Source organism: Tyto alba, unplaced genomic scaffold (assembly GCF_018691265.1).
Source record: "Tyto alba isolate M040663 unplaced genomic scaffold, T.alba_DEE_v4.0 Super-Scaffold_23, whole genome shotgun sequence".
NCBI lineage: Eukaryota > Metazoa > Chordata > Aves > Strigiformes > Tytonidae > Tyto > Tyto alba.
Genome location: NW_024881297.1, coordinates 19,389,805 through 19,408,857, shown reverse-complemented (window position 1 = coordinate 19,408,857; position 19,053 = coordinate 19,389,805). Strand labels below are relative to the sequence as shown.

The 19,053-nt window shown below is 38.2% G+C and overlaps 1 protein-coding gene across 2 annotated transcripts in view; it reads right to left on the bottom strand.

The window, feature by feature from the left end:
* The window catches only part of TRPC3 (transient receptor potential cation channel subfamily C member 3), a 45,409-nt gene that overhangs the window by 19,776 nt on the left and 6,580 nt on the right, over positions 1-19,053 (bottom strand). For both annotated transcript variants that reach the window (XM_032997863.2, XM_032997865.2), the window contains exons 2-3: positions 15,266-16,037; positions 4,194-4,379 (exon numbers count right to left, since the gene is read on the bottom strand). In XM_032997863.2, coding sequence (XP_032853754.2) covers positions 4,194-4,379; positions 15,266-16,037 — 958 coding nt within the window. The remainder of the gene's footprint in view (positions 1-4,193; positions 4,380-15,265; positions 16,038-19,053) is intronic.

Sequence of the window (19,053 nt, the reverse complement as noted above, 5' to 3'; positions counted from 1 at the left end):
TGGCAATGAAAACAAGGAACCTTAAAACTCTGAAGAAGAGGAACTGAAGCTGTTGCATGAACTTTAAAAAGGGAATCAATCTTCATATTTTAATCTACTTTGCTCTAAAATGAAAGTCCCGAAGTATTTTGGTATGTGGTTCATTAACCAGTTAGATCACGTATTAATGCAGTTTGTACCTATAGTGGAAAGGCCAACAGAAATAAACAAAAAGATTTTAAAGGTCTTAAGAAATTAATGTCAACTTGAACTATATTTGTATTCTTTTTATTAGGCTGTCACCTCTGAAGCTTAAGCACCATAAAAACTGCCAGCCTGGCCCATCTGAAAAGAAGAGTCTGGTTTTTGTGTGTTTGTGCATTCCGACATATACTCCCAGTCTCTTCTTTTGCTAGCATAAATTTCATTCTCAACTCAGGACATCAAGGAACAAATCCCACAGCAGATTAACTGTGGCCAAAGACAGGAAAGCAAACAGTTATTTCAAATTATTAAGACATTTTTAAAAAGCAGGCTTAAAACTGTAGGGAAGAGGAGAGAGAAGAAACACCCACATCATTCCTCCTATTACCAGAGGGAATGGGAAGAAACAGCAAAGGAGCTTTAAGGAAGCTTGCCTAGGGCCATGAATCCACCCACGGGCCCTCTTGCATCTCATCCAGAGCTGTGTGCTGGTTTATTCCTCCTGGTCTATCAACATTTTGATCTGACACTAAGAGGAGATCTGCCTGTACTATAATTTTCCCCAGAAAAGGGAGGAGTTAGTGAATAAGATGCCAATGGTTATGGCAAGTTCTTCTCTGGCAGCAAGTCTAAGGGCTGCTGAGATCTTAGCAACTTATTTAAGTGTTGGCAACTGCACAATATGCACCACTTCCAAGCCCTCAGAGCAACTCATGTCATTTCTCCCATCCATAAAAGCTCTGAAATTCATCCTTCTCTCCAGCTCTGCTGAAATATTTGAATTTATGATTTTGATGATTTTATTTTCAGCAGCTGCAACGTTTTCCACATTTTCTTCCCCCTGTGTATGTCTCCCCCCCCCCCGCTTTGTCTCCTCCAAGAACAGTAGATTCACATCATATTTCACCTACCAATCACATCATCTTATAAACTTGTTCCTTCCACATTTCTCTCATCCTACTTTCCATGCAGGTTTTTACTTTTCATTACACATTTATCTTATTATCACTTTTATCTAATATTTTAGGATCCAGTCCAAACCCCAATGACCAACAAAGATGCATGAAGACAGTATCCGGTCACTAAAAAAATCCCAATTTTAATTTAGCTGCTTTTCCGGGCATAATTGACTATAACATATCAGATGCATTCAGTTTCATGACTATGCAACCAAGTCATCAGTATGTAAATATTTTTCTGTATGACTAAGAGTGATTAGTCATACATTAACAGTATTTATTCCTAACATCCTAATCACTGAGTTTAGACATAGCAGAAATAGATCCCAGCACACTCCGCTACACAAACACACAACATACAAAGACAGTTTTGATTCTTCTTTCTTATCTATCAATTTGAAGCTTCAGTGTTTGGAAATTAAATCCTGTGATTTTACTCAAGCTCTTATCAATTTCACTTGGAAATTCCACTCTGATTTTTATCTCAGCAAGAACTGCAGAACTTGGCTCAGTGTCAGCAACTTCTCTGAAATTTTGCTGGCAATCTGAAGACAGAGTTAAGAAACTATACTGAAAGCACTACTGCAACAGTAACTCAGCATACAGAGCAAGATTATTTGTTCTAACTAGTTTTTCTTGGGTTTTTAATTCACTTAGTCCTTCACTATTGGGGCTGCCGCTTCAGTCTGAACCTTTCCTTCAAAATCATATCCTATTTACAAGATAGGCTACACTTTAAGCCAGTGCCCAGGGTATTAAGTGCAAGACTTTCATTACTAATAGAATTAAAAACTCCATTTCCCTAGCAGTGAAATTCTGAGTACATTTGCTCACTTGTCATCTGCTTTTTCCTGTCTCTCCTCCCTCTGAAAAGGGCATACGGATCATTAACTATTTAATGGACCTGCAGTGCTGTTGGGCTGTACTGTTTTTGCAACAGTGAACTGACCTTAACGTAGCTGACCCAGAAGTGCAGCTAGAAATACTGAAAGCTAAGAAACATAAGCCGCATCCTTGTCTTCTTCCTACAGTTATAAGGCTGAAAGAACCCCACGTGGATTTCCCACATCTGAATCTGTTCTACAGTCAGAATGTCGCTCTAACCTGCCACAGCTGCAATGAAGCCAATCCCAGCATCAAAGGAGCACCATGGCAGAGACATTTCCTGGCTCAAGCCTTGTCACATCCTCTATAACAGCCATTTACAGGGAACAGCATAGGTATGAATATGGTAACAACTCTGCACCACTTATTTATTGCCTTCCACCAAGATCGTTAGCCTTGTAGGTTCTGAACTGTATTTGTTGTGAATTGGGAGTCAAAACTTTGAGTTTATCTAGAAATAATTAATCTCTTGCAAGAGAAGAGAACAAGTTTGCTACATGGAATTGTCTCTTTTTGCACTATGTAGGTTTTATTCTTAACAGACCTGTGTGACCCTTTGCTCAGCACTTAATTTAATCAGTGACAATGACCTCTTGGAAGAAAACCACAGTCTCCAACAAGAAAGCTGAGACACAAGACTCAGCAAAGGTTTGGTAATGTTAATATGCAACAGCATAAAGAATTCATATGTTATTTAGATATGGGAACATGCTTATTTACTTTGATTCTTTCCCTGTTCCATTATTTTAATTAATTTAATACTTGTATACATTTAGGTTGGATTTTGGTAATTAACATGTATTTATCTGCTGTAGACCCATTCTATACTGGAAACAACGATTTGCTGTTTGGGATCTGCATTTACAATTTTTGTTAACCATCTTTTGGGGACATAATAAACATCAACATTTCCCAGTTGTTCTGGCAGGTTCATTTTATATGGCAGATTGGCTCAACAGGTAGCCCCAGAATACAGTGTTATTAATTCTGAAAGACACAAGGCTTCTTGCAGAGATGATGAAATTATAATGGCTGTTAAGAATGGAAATGTTGCTAACCATGTAAATAGGTAGTTGTAAATAATACATAGGCATTGCTGTATTTCTTGAGTCCTCTCACACAGAACACCATATTAACTATTTTCTGTGCTAGAGTAGTGGGATCTTAAAAAGAACAACATTGCTTTATAATGACAACTGCTACGATAAACAGATACGTGTTATGTCAAATGTGTGATACACGGTTCCATTTTTCAACACACAACATTCATTCACAAAATAACTGTTCATTAAAAATTACTTTGAGAGAGACATCAACTGAAAACACACTGCATTTTACAAAACAGTGATAAATACAGGTGCAAAGATGAAGACTCAACTGATTACCTAGCCACAAATACATTCCATACATTTGCAGGACTAAATTTAAAAATATTTTTTAAAGGAACACACAGAGTCAATCATGTAGAATTTCTCACTACAACCCACAGAGTTGCAGATGAGCAGTTTGATTTACTGTAATTTTTAAAAATAAATTAAAAAATAATATACTTAATGACAACTTAGCTTTTTTCTTTTCCTCTTTCAAAGTAGTAAAGACATTTTTTTTTCCAAGGGGGGGAAAAAATATCTATGTGTTGATAGGAACACTAATAGGAAGCTGCAAGACTTACTTCCCAGAATTTACTTGCCCAATTAAGTTACTTAAGGTAGAAAGCAAAAGTAATAAAAAGAAATAATGAACAAATCAGTTATTTAATTGGTTGAAGCAAACACTTTCACAAATACAGCCTTCTCTTTGGATTAGATATTATCACACAGACTGGCAGGAAGACACATTCTCACTTTCACTGACTGAAAATGTGGCTCCACTGCAATCTTTTCTTTTTAATTAATCAGGAGAAGGATCTGACCAGATGTGTATAACCTTGCTAGCACAGCTGATTTATGTCATTCAAATATCCCAATTCTCAGCTGTGGAAAGTAGATTAAACTAAACTCCTTCACTGTAGTCCCCTCCTGCCAGCTTCTGCCTTGCGAGAACCTTGATTACACACACTATGTCTCAGTAATGCATCTGACCTCCGGTTTGTAACACCTGCAGAATAATGAGATGACACCATCATTCTGATTACACCATCTGAAAGCACTGGCTATGAGAAGTTACCTTTTTGACTTCATACTTAATGGCCAGCTTCACACGGCTCAGTGACGCTCTGTGTCTCTGCGCTTCGACTGGCTCAGAGTTTAAATCCCCATTCAGAATGGCCTCCACTTCTTCTGAGTCTCGGCAGAGATCAAGAACACCCACCACAAAATCCTTGCACTGCATAGACAGCTTGCGATAGTCATTCTGAAACAGAAGGGTTAGAGAAATGGCCCGTGACAAACATGCTTAAGAGTCAATGGCAAAGAAAAAAGAATCTGTACAAGCAGCTAAAAATTAATAGCCTGTGACTTTTACACAGTATGTCAAGTTAGGAGTGTATCAGACATTACAGAGCTCTAGTATAGCAGAATCACCTCTCTGACACAAGGTAGCCACTTGAACAGAAGACGATGACAGCTGTTTAATGGAGCATGGGAGCATAACAGTGTGATGAAAATAACCCAGATGGGCAGCAAGGGGAAGTTGAATGGACAAATAAGAACTGCACAAACAAACCAGGGTGAGAACTCTTGAGATACTCACCTCACCTTTGCAAAAACTCTGCAGACAATTCATGAAATAATTCTTGCAGTGTTGTCTCCCAGGCTATGAATAGATTTCTGCTCTTTCTACACTGCTAAACCGGCCGCTTACTCTTTACTCTGATGTACACCCTATTCTTTTCACCCTTTTTTTTTCTCCCCTCTACTTCCCACTTATCCTTGGAACTGCTTCACACACAACAAATGTGTATAGTGGGTTACAAAGTAACTGCGTAGAATAACTGTGGCATGAACTTGGACACCAACCAGCGCTGTGGGCAAAACAACCCAAATTTCCTGTATAGGCAACACAGAAACCAGCTTCTTCAAAAGACAGTTGAAAGACATTCAGCTCCTGAATCAATCTCTAAGAGACAACCTTTCCACTGAAAACACAGCTGAATTAGAGACACTTCTGAAAACCTCAGCCTTTTTATTTAAGAGCTCTGTCCACCTTTCCCCTCCTCTCCCTCTTGCCTTCACTTCCCTGTCTATACCTTTCTAAAAAATCAACCATTACTTTAATCTCAGTCTTGTTTGTTCTCGTTCTATCAGCTTTACCTTCCATTACTGCTGGAGTCAACAGCTCTGCTTGCATTACCTTTTGAAAGTCTGCAAAGCCAAAATTTGTTTTCTGTTATTGAAAACATCCCCCCCTCCTCCTATTCAGATCTTTTTCAGAACCTAATCTTTTAGTAGAGCACTTATTCTTTTTCCCCCTCAATATTTCCATTTTTGCACAGTATCATTGGCCCTTTCCAGACCTGTAGCTTGTTGACAATAGCCATGAAGTCTTATTGTGTTGTGCAGAAAAAGCAATTACTTTTTGCTGGTCCTTACTGTTCCTATCTTTCCTCAGCCTTCTTCAACCCTTCCACACTCTGGGACCATGTCCTGAGTTATGCCCGTGTGCTGTGATCCTTCCTGTGCAGCTATTAAACTATTGCATCTAGGGTACAGTGGTAGTGATTTTCGCTGTCTGACAAGCTGCTTCATGCTATTCATCCTTACTCTTTTTGCTGCCTCCCCATAAGCAAGCTTATGTCTATCTTGGAGATGCTACCCTTAAACTTCTCAGTTGCTCATTTATGTCCACATCACAAAGATTTCCATTTGTCTAATCTACTCTCTGACAACACATTTGTGGCTACAATTCAAAATTTTATGATAACTCTATAAAGCATGCATATGTGAATATTTGCTTGCACTTTTGTTTATGTTTGTATATGTCTTTCACAATCTCTATAACATTACATATAAGCTCTTATCTGCTGCCTACTTCAGTAGAAACCTTGGTCTTCATTTACGTGTCCATGTCCTCTCAGCTAGATTTCTAGGACTTCTTTATCTGAGGTGCAGCCTCTGATTTCCTCACATGAGGCTATAGTTGGAGGAAGAAACTTGACTGAACCTGTCAGTTTTACCTTGTTGTATAAAGTGTTTCAGCGCCCAACTGAAAATAGCATAGTCTTCTTTTTCAATTACTTCACAGATTTTCTTCTTATTTTTTCCCCCTCAACTAGGCCATTGAAAGGCTAGTCTAAATCCTCTGTCTCCATTTTTATGTGTTTACTGTTCATTTTCAGACACTGCCTTTTTAAAATCACTTTTAGGTACTACAGATTTTTCCTTTATGATTCCTGCCTTCCTGAAACCGTCACTATTTCCTCCTTGCCTAACTAACTTTTCCCTACTTGTACTGCTAGTTTTGTTATATTTTTAACGTAGCATCTATAAAATGAGGTAGAGAAACTAACATGCTATCAGTAGTTTCAAATTGTTTTGGGAAAAGACAGGAAAAGAGGCTGCATAGGATATTTTCAGGAATCAGCTATCAATCCCATTGGTCAGATTCAGATACGAATCAAAATGAAACATTACTGGAGGCAAACAAATACTACTAGAAATTGTATTATTATGAAAGACTAACATCTCAGATACAGGCTTGAAAACAGCCAGTCCTAATCAGAGACTTAAAGAGGACCCAGTTATTTCTTTTGGTCATAGATGACAAATTACTTCAGTTGTCCGTGAACCAACAGGCTGTAAGGTTATTTTAGATTTGGTTTTGGTTACCAAGGAGAACAGTACAGAAGAGACAATTATAAAAATAATACTGGGATGAGTGATTAAATTCAGTGGAAGGGTAAGCAAGCATACGTATGATGAAGATTTAGGAAATTTTAAAAGGCAAAGTCTCATAATAAAGCTAGTCAGGGAAGTGAAAGATACTTATAAGCATGGAGATCCAAATGCAGAGAAGGCTTCCAAGTAAAAGATGTGAAAGGGGTTAGACATCAGATCCTACGAAGATAAAAAAACTTGCAGAGGAAGTCTCCAGAGTGGCAGCCAGAATAGCAGTCCTAAAGACAAAGGGAATGGTCTTTCTTGACAGTCTAGTCAAGAAAGACACTTTCATCACAGAGGCCAAGAACTGTAAGCATAAACTGCTAGAAGTCAGGCTTGTAAAGGATATTAAGGAAAGCACAAAGAGGTAAGAGGATGTAAAAAGAAGATGGTGATTTTTCGTCAGTGAAGACAAAGTAGAGACTAAAGGCAACCCTAGTAAAGCCAAAACCAATACCTTACCTTCACTTACTGAAGTTCTGTGTTCTTAACACTGCTTATATTACGTTGTTTTCACAACAGGATTATTATATAGCTGTAAGAACTTGAACGCTCTCCCTTAAATTTCCAATTTTAATCAAGAACTGCTTTCACATTTCACTACAGCTAAAGCAAGGCATTTATTGAGATGGCTGAGCAAAAACCATGATAATCATCAAATACAGCATAATGTCAACTCAACAGGAATAAATCTGGTAATCAGTTTTTCTTAAACACAAAAGTAGCTGTAAATCTGCTACTTGCAGAGGATACACTAACTTCACTGACTTCAGTAGTAGTACTATACAGTTAAAAGAGAAACTACATTCTCACCGGAATTTGCAGGGACTTGTAACTTTAACAGAAAAAAAGTGAAGTCTTTGTTTTAGTACTATTTCTGTCTATCCTATGCTCAAAGGTGACATTTCATTAAGGTTTAATAAAGTTTAGTTTAGATAGTTTTGTATTATTCAAGTGCTTTATGACATAATACAACCTAAATTTTGTCCTTGGATAAATGAACATGGGCTGTCCAGTTTCAGGGAGTGGCTTCATTTACTATGACTTTTCTCATTCCTTTGCTAACTGTGAAGAAAGAGAAGTAGAAATAGTGGACTTCTAATTGTTAGGAAATAACAGTAGTTACTCCTGATAAAGATTCACTCCATTTTCTTTACCATTTAACTATTCTCCTTTTTCCTTAAACTAACACAGAAATGCAATACCAAAAGTTACATTACTATGAAGTTACAAAAACAACTAACAACTTCCAAAATAAAAGTAATGAAAACCTAATTTTGTTTCCTTGTGTTTAATCTATAACCAAGTCTCACACACATGCAAGTACACAAGTACAGCCTAGCATCAGGTTCATAAAATGTAAACATCCAAGTAAGTTTCTGCTATAGTCATACACAGAGCTTAAAAGATCAGTTAGCACAGTTTTCTCAATTAGTACAAACTAAGCAAGAACACGTTTTCACTGGCAGTTACAATTGTCAAATACTGCCTACAAATGGCAAAGCGATGTAAAATCACCTTACTTTGGCAAAAAGGGGGACAAATTGCAATTGCAGTAATATCACAAAGATTGCTATTTCCATAGACTAGAGGTTGTTTCATTGTGCTGCTCTCTCATGAGTGCAGACTCATCCCCACAACTGCATCAAAGCTCCTGACTGATCCTGGCAGAGGGTACAAAGCTCCTGCCCTCACAGCTCACACTGTATTAACTGACATCCCCAAAAATACACCCATCCACTCTGTGAATAGCCCTGCTGGTTCCTGAAGGACAGACCTCTTTGCCTACTACACAAGAGCTACCCACATTTCTACTGGAAAATTAACAGTGCTACATGTTTCTTGATTGGTGGATAGACCACTTGCTTATAAAAGTTATGCTTATTGCCAGATAAGATTAAAGTTATGGCGTATTAAGTTTTATTCTGTCAAATTTAAGGATTAAATACAGGCTACATTACCTACAAATGCTGTTATGAGAACTGAAAACCAGTATGTGCATTGCTAATATCTGACTCAGGCTTTGTATCTTAGCTAGGAAAACTTGTCAGATTTCCCTCTCCAGGTCTTTACTTACTTATGTATTAGCAAATCAAATTTTTCTCAGTCTATTTGATTGCTTTACAGAATTAAACAAACACTACCCACATTGTAACCATGGGGCCCAAATCTCAATCTTCTACCTCTAATGCGTTGTGTGAATATCAGAAACCAGAATCTGTGGCCTGTCATTCACATACACTTCTGCTCATTCTTGACAAGATACAGATGAAGCCACCAGATCACTCAGCTCTTCCCTGTCCTAAACAAGGCTACCAGAACAACCCATGTGAACCATCCATGTTTGAAAAGCCCTGCTACATACTGTGTAAGTTGCCAATTCATTAATGTGAAGTTGCCCTTTGGGGAGCACCAGCATAAGGCACCAGCAGACCTGCTTATACAGTTGGGCTTGCCTATTTTTCATCATCATTCAGGGACTTTGCTTCCTTCATCAATAAAGTGCTTCTTCAATTAATTCACAACCCAACTTGGCTGGTTTTACTAGCTGTATCATCTTAAATGATAGCTCTCAAAAAAAATTTAAAGGTTACACAGACATCTAACATTAAAAATATCGGCCTGTATTCTGCATTTCACAGATACCGAAGCTGATACCAGTACATAATGGACAACTGATGATGACTGGAATTGCAGAACTGCGTCTCATGAGCAGCTTCGAGGACTTTGGCACACATCAATGGTTGGATCTCAGCCTGCCCAACTCTCCATATTCTGTTCTCATTCGCAACATTAAAGACTACCTTGTGAGATCACCTAGAATTCTTACAAAGAGCATACCAATCTGTGTGCAAAAAATGAAGCATATAAACAAAAAAATCTTCAGCTGATTTCGCCCATAAGATTTTTAACTATTCCAGAGAAAATTTATACTGAGCAATCACATGCAGTCAAACAAAATATATATATATCTCTTTTCTATTATGAGATCCACATCCCTGTAAGCACCACAGTTTGTGACTCTGCACAACTGCATAACTAGTTCACACACATTATATGCAATCATAGATTTATGTTGAGTATTACGTATTAAATGGCCATTTTGAGATCACATACATAGTTTACATATATAACTACAGGAACTGTATATGCAAATCAAGCACTTAATTGCACTAATGATTATGGATCTGGGCCCTGTCCTTTTAAAAGCTGGACCTAAACGTAGATCAAGCTTGAACACTCTTTGTTAGTTCAGCTGAGATAACACTATGTAAATTTACTTGGAACAGTTACAGATTCCGCTTTTAGATGCACGTCCACATCTTCCGTTGGTTTCAGTAGGAGCTTTTAGCAAAACTGGGAACAGGGATTTATCCTACATAAAGCGTGACTGCGATCTTTTTGATCCTTGCTATGATGGACCAATTTCTGACATGACATCAGCTAGCACAATTTCCACTGGGGGAATTGAGCTTGCTTACACAGCATAGTATTTAGTTGAAAGCTGGTATGCAGAGACTATCATGTGGCTTTTTAGCTACCCCATCCTGTTTTTTTCTATGGTGTCTCCAAAGCAAAGTTCCATCAGCTGTTCTGACTGCTAGAAATCCTCCCATCACTGTGCAGTAACAGTTTTAAAGTTCTCAGGGACGAGGGTAAATATCAATTAACTTTAGTAACCTACAGCAGCCGCAGTGGCCAGGGTCTGCTAAAAATAGAAGAACAAGAAAACATAAAAACTGGGAATATTTGTATTGCATAGTATTTTGTGGTGCTACTGGGATTGGAAAACATGATTCTTCAACTATGGTAATAAATACTTTTTTACATTAAGACAAGATAGAGTTCCACACTGAGCTTCCTCAGCTAGTCCATCCGGTACAAAGCAGTATACCTCAGAGATCTCTAACCACTCCAGTAGAACACCACTCCATAACAACTTCTAATTTAACAGGTTTTGTCCTTTTCAACAGAAGAAAGGAATCGAACCAGCAGATTTGATACGTTTTGAAAGCACTTTCTGACAGGCACATTGGTTATAAAAGCCCTTATAAATACCAAATTGGTAAAGAAGCCCAAAGAAAAGCAGAAATCTGGTTTTGCAGCTTAGACACAGAACTTCATCAACAATACTGCTTTCTTTATGATTATCTGTACTACTTATAAAATATCCCTAAAAACCTGACAGGAGAGAATCTAATCAGGTGCTTTAAGAGATTGAAATTTGGTGTGATAGCACATAATATATACAGAAGAATGATTTTTTTTTTTTTATGATTTGGTAGCAGTCTTGACTCAGATAAAACAAACTGAAATTTCTGATGTCATCTGAAATCCTGCTGTCAATCCCTGGAATTGGGATTAGGATCACAAAGGAAGGTAAGAGAAATACTGTAGTTCCTGCCCTGGCCACAGGGATGATATCCTGCTATACTGGCCACTAAAATGTTGTCTTGTTGCTCTGACAGCCAGGCACTGATAATCTCTGCTGTTCCCTTAGCTGGTTTCCAGACCTAAAGAGGACTCACCGGCATGTTCAGTCAAATCAGCCATGCTTTACCAGGATTACAAAATGCAATAAAGAACCTAAATAGAGGAAGAGAGAGAGTAAGAAAAAAAAAAATTAGGCAAGCACTTAGAAGGGAGACAAGAAAAAAGAAAATCCAAAGATGGAACTGACTAGAAGAAAATAGGGGAAGACGACAAGTAGATGCAAAGAACAAAAAGTGGTAACAGTGTCAAGAAGAAACTACAATAAAATAGATGAAGAAGAGCAAAAGGAGCAACAGGAGCTTGGAACAAGGATTTTACAAAGGAGTAGGAAGGAAGCCTGAGGATGAAAGAAATAGAGTGAAATGGTCTTTAGGGCTCCAGTTTCCCCATCTATTTTTACTTATTTTTAGTACTTATTTTTGGCTACATGTCTTGTATCTACCAGGAAAAATGAGAGTTCACTGGTTTCTTTGAATCCTTTCTCCTTACATCTGAAGGGAAAACAAAAAAAAATAAAAATCAGTATAATTAAGTTTTTTTAATATCCACTGGCAACTGACTGTCATGAATGAGTGCCCTAAACCATCTTCCCACACTTCTAACACACTTGAGTAAACTCTGGTTTGCACATGAACATCAGAATTCATTAGTGTAAATCATAAATAATAGAGGCAGAGTGGATTTTGCATATGCAAAAGATGTAATGTTCAATTTAGCAAGCATTTACTAGGAAGCTTTGCCCTCAGGTGGTTTTGAACAGGTTCACCCTATATTCTTTCTGTGGGAAAACCACCTAGAGAAGTGCTTTCTGTACAAGTGCTCCACATCCAGGAAGTGCATTGCTGTGAGCATGCACAGGAAGTGCTATGAGCCTTAATGTACTAAGAATAAATCATTAATATCATCAAAAGTCCCTTTAAACAGATTTGTCCATTTTTTGTGGGAGATGAACTGTTTTGCCTATTTTCTTTATCCTGAAACAGTTTTGCTTAATGTTGTACAATAGATTGAAATTGATTGGAGTACTTAAGCATTTCCAGTGATGATCCTAACGGAGGGTGTGCCAGAAGTCTATCAGTCATTCTGCATCATACAGGGTGCAAATGTGGGACGTGACAAAGCACACAGTTATTACCAAAACACATTCAGATGACGTACCTATAGAAAAGAAAGCACTGAACAGGCAGCAAATGCGGCAAGCTCTCACAAGGGGCTTCTTTAAGACACAGAAGAGCCGCTTGTTTTCTCCTGGATCCACCTCTACAGCTCTCCATGCAGCACCTACTATGACATCCATGCCACGAGCAGCCCCATCATACCTGCCCACAGACCCAGCAGAATGCACGTTCTTCTCATCAGCCCTGCAATTACAGCCTTTCCTGGACCTCATTTAATGGTGATGCTAAAAAAATCCCTTCCCCCTTCTTTGTCACACTCCTTCCCTTTTGCACTACCCCTTCTCCCCAATAAGGACAGCCAACCATCTCTGTCAGAGGAAAACTCCTACCAGGCTTGGTAGAAACAGGAAGAACAGACTGAGATGCTTAAGAACCAGAAGGAAAAGATATAGATGTGAGGACAATGAGGAGAATCATTATTTTAATGGAATATTTTGTTGTTGGTGGGAAGCTGGAATTTCCATGCTAGCCAGAAGCCAGGGACAATTTCTACTGTAGGTGACAAAACTGAATTATCTTATACACCTGGCAAAGTTAGCAGTCGTGTAAGTACTATCCAAAAATACTGAAATCTGGGAAAAAAAATTGGATTTCTTAGGCATCCCAAAATATCAATGAACAGAGGCTAAACAGTTGAGAAAAAGAAAAAAAAAGCAAAACAAAACCAAAAACTTGAAAACCAGAATATTTTATTCTGTAACAGTGTAACTTCTTAAAAACTGAAGTAATTTTTTTAAGTTCTGGTTTGAAATGAGAAGTCCAACAAAAAAATATCATTTTTTCACCTCCAAAATTTCAAGCTATTTTTTCTCTGATAAAATTTGTATTCCTGGTACCTATGATACAGGAACTTCCCATGAATTTATATTTTTATTGAAATTCTTATAATCAGTTCTAATCATCTACATCCTCCCCTTACAAAAACATGTTACAGCTTGCCTTAATTTAGCTTTTGGTGGCAAAGATTGTATTTTGGGTTCCTAGGGAGTTGTGTAACACTTAAATTGTGTTCCTAAGCACCCCCGTGTTTCTGAAGACAGGTATAATAACAAAATTTGTATGCAGTATCACAAAGAAAAAGATGGATGGTATAGTTTCTAAGGTGCCAACCCAGAATAAAAGTTCTCACTAAGAAACTGCAGGAGGCAAAACAGAAAAAGGTTTGTATCCACAATTACCAAAGCATGATTCAGAAAATCCGTAAATTTCTATCTCGGGCACACAGTTCTGGAGACCTTGTGTTTCTCAGGTTGTTGGCCTAGTTGAAAAGGAATCAGTGATAAATAGCGCTGAGATTTAACCTTCTATAATGGTCTCTAAATGAGGCACATAACTGCAATTCATTGTGTGAAGCACACAAGGCAACAGGCTCTACACATACAATAAAATTCTCTAATTCTTCAATTTTATGTTCATAAAGAACTTTCCTAGTTCAGTACTTTTTCAGCAGAGAAAAAAGAAAAAACTGACATTTTTCCTATATTCCTCAATAAATACATTGAGGAAGTATTGAATCCATTTGCCAAATTACACAATACGCAGCATGGTATGAGGGGGTTCCTTCAGTAAAGGAAGGAGAGGAAAGGTTTAAGCTGACTTTTACACTTTATTAGTGCATGCTATAATGCATTGATCCTTCTCAGCACTGAAACCTTATTTTTAAATTATATTTTAACTCACTCAGCTCCATCTGGAGCTATTATTTCTCTGGGATCTAAAAGTGTTTCTTCCCTTTCTGGTAAAGTTCACTTTATTAATTTCTGCCTATATTTCTCCAGGTTGTTGTATATTTCTTCTGAGTACCCCACAGTGTTAGCAATGCTTGCTGTTGTTTGAAAAGATCTTTCTCAGATAATTTATGAAGATATTAAATGAACAACTGGTACCCAACACTGACCATGCAGAACTCCATTAAATTTTTTGTTAAAACTAGTTGCAATGCTGTTAATACCACTACTCACTGAGAACAATCTGTCATTCCCCATGCTGAGCTTTTCTTATTACATGTAGTTTACTGGGGTTTGATTTTTGGGGGTAATGCTGAGGGGGAGGGAAGTAGGCAAGAGGGAAAGTGGGTGTTACTGTACCTTTCGAGGTATTCAACAGAACTGCAAAATCATTTTAAAAAACCCACTGAGCAACAGTTAACTAAGTCATTAATTGCCTGATGAAGAAGCTGAAATATATAGAAAAGTCAGGGCACTGAAATACTAAACCAGATACAGCTCAAAACCAGATAACAGGACCTATATCTGTATCAGCCTAGCTGCTGGTTTTGAACAAATTACATTCCTCAAAGGTGCATCAAAAAAAAGCCATTTTCTGTATTATTAACAATTTCGAGACATAAGTCAAAATCAGTCAAACAAAAAAGAGGGAATAAGATCAATGCTGCAGTATGCTCAAGGAAAGCATATTATTTCTCCTTTTCTGCACTACTCAGCATTTGTAACTAAAAATGATCTTTGCCTGCTACAGCAATCCAAATTGTTTTCCATCTGCTTCGAGGTTATCAGAATACACACTGTTCCTTTTTCCAATTTTCTCCATACACAGTAGGTGCAAAAGCAATTTCCTTTCATTAAGAACTCTTTTTTAATGGCTTATGCATTGAAAACTCAAAATCAAGAATAAAAGAGACAATAAATACCATGAAAGCATTTGCTATTGAAAAAGTAAAGACACAAGACATTGTGAAGTAGCAGCAACTTTAAAACAATAACAGACAGAAACACCAAAACACCGTTACCTTGAATTCTTTTTCAATGTTGGCCAACTTGGCAAGTTCATTGCTGAGTTCCAGAGCAGTGAGTACTGGATCTTCACTGGAGAGGGACAGGTAAGCCGGACTAGCCAGTCCTTTGTATGCATTTATTCTTGACCTAGAGTGACTGAAAGAATCATGCTTTTGCTTCTCTGTACAGTCATTACATTTGCAGAAATAATCATGAGGTCTTTCTATCCTTGCTCCTTTCATCAATAGCATGTGCACAACTTCGTATTTTTGGCAGTGGGCAGCTAAAATTATGGGAGTGATATCTGGAGAAAAGCGGGTACCGTCTTCATCATAGGAATAAAAATCATCATCCTGGAGCTCCTGCTCACAAGGGCTCAGAGTCAGTCGCTTATTTACTGAAAACCCAGGATGATTCAAAATTGCTTCCACTATCCTAATGTAGCCCTTGCTGATTGCGAGCAGCAGGGCATCTCCAATCCGTGCCAAGTTCTCTTTTTTTAACAGAAGTTCTGTCACTTCCAAATGTTCATTCCCTACAGCAAGCTGCAAGGCGTTTTGGCCCATGTAGTCAACACAGTTGACATTCAGTGTTTTTGACTCCTCCAGCATTTTGCGCACCACAGGTATGTTCCCATACTCTGCTGCATCTAGAAAGCGCTCTTCTTCAGCTGTAAGACTCGTGCCCCTGTTGTTGAACATGAATGCTGGGCCTCTAATGGCCTGCCGCCTTCCCTTTTCCCTCATCATAGTCATACGTCTCAGAGATGGACTTTCTTCAATGTACCTAATGAGAAAACAAAAAAGTAACAGAATTTCACAACGTTGGTTATTTGCAGCTTCCACTTCTCCTGTGGTTACACAAACAATGACTGATTTTGCCCCTTGTCATTCGCCCATCTATTGACAAGTATTTCTCATGAGTTTTCTACCTTCCTGATTGCTTGTTTGCAATCTAAAGGCACTTACAGGTTCAATGCCAAAGGTTATTTCTGTTTTGTTAGCGTGCTCAAGTTTGGTGGTTGCTTTTTTTTTAACTTTATGTAAGACATCACTTCTCTTCAGAAATCCCTCACAATTCACTTCAGTATATATACAAAATGAAAACACATCTACTATATGACTTTCAGTAGTGATTAATACTATACACCATAGACATTTATGCTGATGGTTTAAGGAAGGCAGTATTTATGCTTACCATATGTATGTTCATGTAAATGAGAAGTGAAAACAGATTTTCTTCCTGATGTCCTGCCAAGCAATACACAGTGAGGCCTGATCTCACACCTTCTAGCATTACTACTAAAAACATTAACCAAATCTGCAAGATTTTACTCATGAGTTAATTTGGTCAAATTATAAATCCTTGAAATACAATGGTTCTTACATGTTCAACAGACTTTCTGGAGGCTAGTAGCTAAACTGCTCACGGATTCCAGACACTGGGCATGATTCAGTGTCGACTGGATTCAGCTCTCACTCCAGCTGGCCTTCTGCAGTGCTGTGGGTTACATCGGGCCTATTTCTATTATACACCTACCCTTCCAGAAGCTGAAAGGAAGAAGCTATCCAATGTCATTACACGAACATATATATATATGTATATATATATATATATATTTAAAAATCCCTCATGCATGCTTGTAATACAGTCAAGAAAAATGGGAAAGTCAAAGAGCTACTGAATGAAAATAAAAATTGGGATAACAGGCTGCACCGAAGAGAGGAAACCGGAGTGTAGGAAAGTGAGGTTGTTTAGGAAAGGGAACTGAGAACCAGAGAGCCTGTGAAGTCCCCTCAAAAACTGGTTGCAAAAGCAGAAAGTGGAAGAAAAGAAAAGGTGAGCAAGCTGATTCAGAACACACAAAAACTGGAATTAGGAACTAGGGAAGATACTGGCTGAAAGCAGCAAGGAACAAACAGGTCTGAGAGAACAGACAAACCAGATGCTGAGCAGGATCTAGCTAGGTAAAGAAACTAGAGAAGGGAGAAGAGGTTCAGAGAAGCAAGGATAGAAGCTGCAAAGAAAACAGATCCAGAATGAGAGGCTGAGAAGCAGATACTACCTAGCTGAAGAAAACAACAACAAGAAACAACTGCCTAGCGAGGTCTGAAACAACAGAATAGATGAGAACAGGCTAAAGTGGTCACAGCTGGGGGAAGAACAGAAGCATTTATGCCTGCCAGAGCAGAGGCCAAAGGCCGGAAAAGGTACTTGGGATACCATAACCTTCCTCCACTACTGTCTGCAAGTTAATGTGAAACCCATCAACAATCTGCCTTTCCCTTCTAAGTCTAACTCAATATTGAGAAAGACAGCCTCCAGCTGCTATCAATTAATCCATTAGCTCAAGGGATAGAGATCACTTGAGCTGATTTGATGGGCACAGAGACACCAGTGCAGCTGATATACAATATATCAGTGAATGGAGGGTGTGCTTTGAATACATATAACACTATATATATGTTACATAGAGGCCTTATAAATTTCAAATTTGGTCCTTAAATCTTATGTGCCTCTGTTCCTCATCTAGAAAAAGAAGAACTGGCTCCCATTTCACAGGAGGATTGTGAAAATTAATTTATTCACTTCAACAAAAAACTCAGATACGAAAGTAAAAAGCCAGACAGAAAAATTGAAGAGGAAATTAATCCTTTTACCCCCAGTGCAAAAGCCAGGTAATGCGTATTAGGAGAGATGTGAGTCCACATAATGAATGTTGAGGGCAAAACAATATATTAAACAGTCCTTTTTAAGCAAAGCCCACCAGTCTGTGAAAGGACAGAACCAAGGAGAAAACACCACACGCACCTTTAGCGCACACAAAGACTACATACTGAAGTGAACATAGTGGGACCTGCCTGGGCAGCTTCAAAAGCTGCATATCTGAATTGCTGCAGGTTCAATTCCACAACCAGAGCGACAACCTCTTAAATACATGTGGGGTTTTGTGTGTGTGTGATCTTCCAACAATGAGCTTAGCTATATTACCACTGCACAAAAAATGCTTGTTGACATCACTGGATTTCCCCATACGCAGCAATGTCAACCCTAACTGTTTTAATTGGGCATAACTAATTCTATTCAGGTTATAAGAATATGTCTGGCCTTCCAGCTCTCTGCATCAGTTGTAATAAGTTCAGCAAGACATAAAATCTTAATCACTTTATCACAGCTACAAAAATCATAAAAGCCAGTCCGTGCTCTGAACATTTCAGTTAACACAAACGGGCAGTTCCACTGCAGACCAAGTGAAGAGATTGTAAAACTCAGTACCAAGGGCAGGTCTCTCCTGGGGTGAAGCATTTGATCTTTTTACATTTTCATCCGTGGTTGGTATTTCTGGACTACCAGAAATGACCTGGGTGGCACTGCAGTATAAGCAGTGCTAACTGGTATTTACTTTTTGAAATATGTGCCAAAACTGCTTTGCCAAACATGATGGGATCAAGTTCTTTTCGTTCCACCTCTGTACCACCTTCTTTAAATCTATGAAAAGGGCTGCATAACAGAGAGGATTTGTGACTCTGTTAAACATATAATTGATTTAAGATCTTAAAGCTCAGGCATATTTCACATTTGGGAATACTCAGATATAAAGATTTGAGCCCAGAGTGCAGATGGTAAAGAGCCACGGTATGCTACTACCTTATTCCCCAACAAAATCAGAAGTAAAACCAGAAATAGTGCCTTTTCACAGTTACCTTTTAAACAAGATCTTGTCTGCTATGCCATTACATTTCTATTCTTCCTTCACATCTAAAAACATACAGCTACAGAAATGTAGTTGTTTACTGTAATG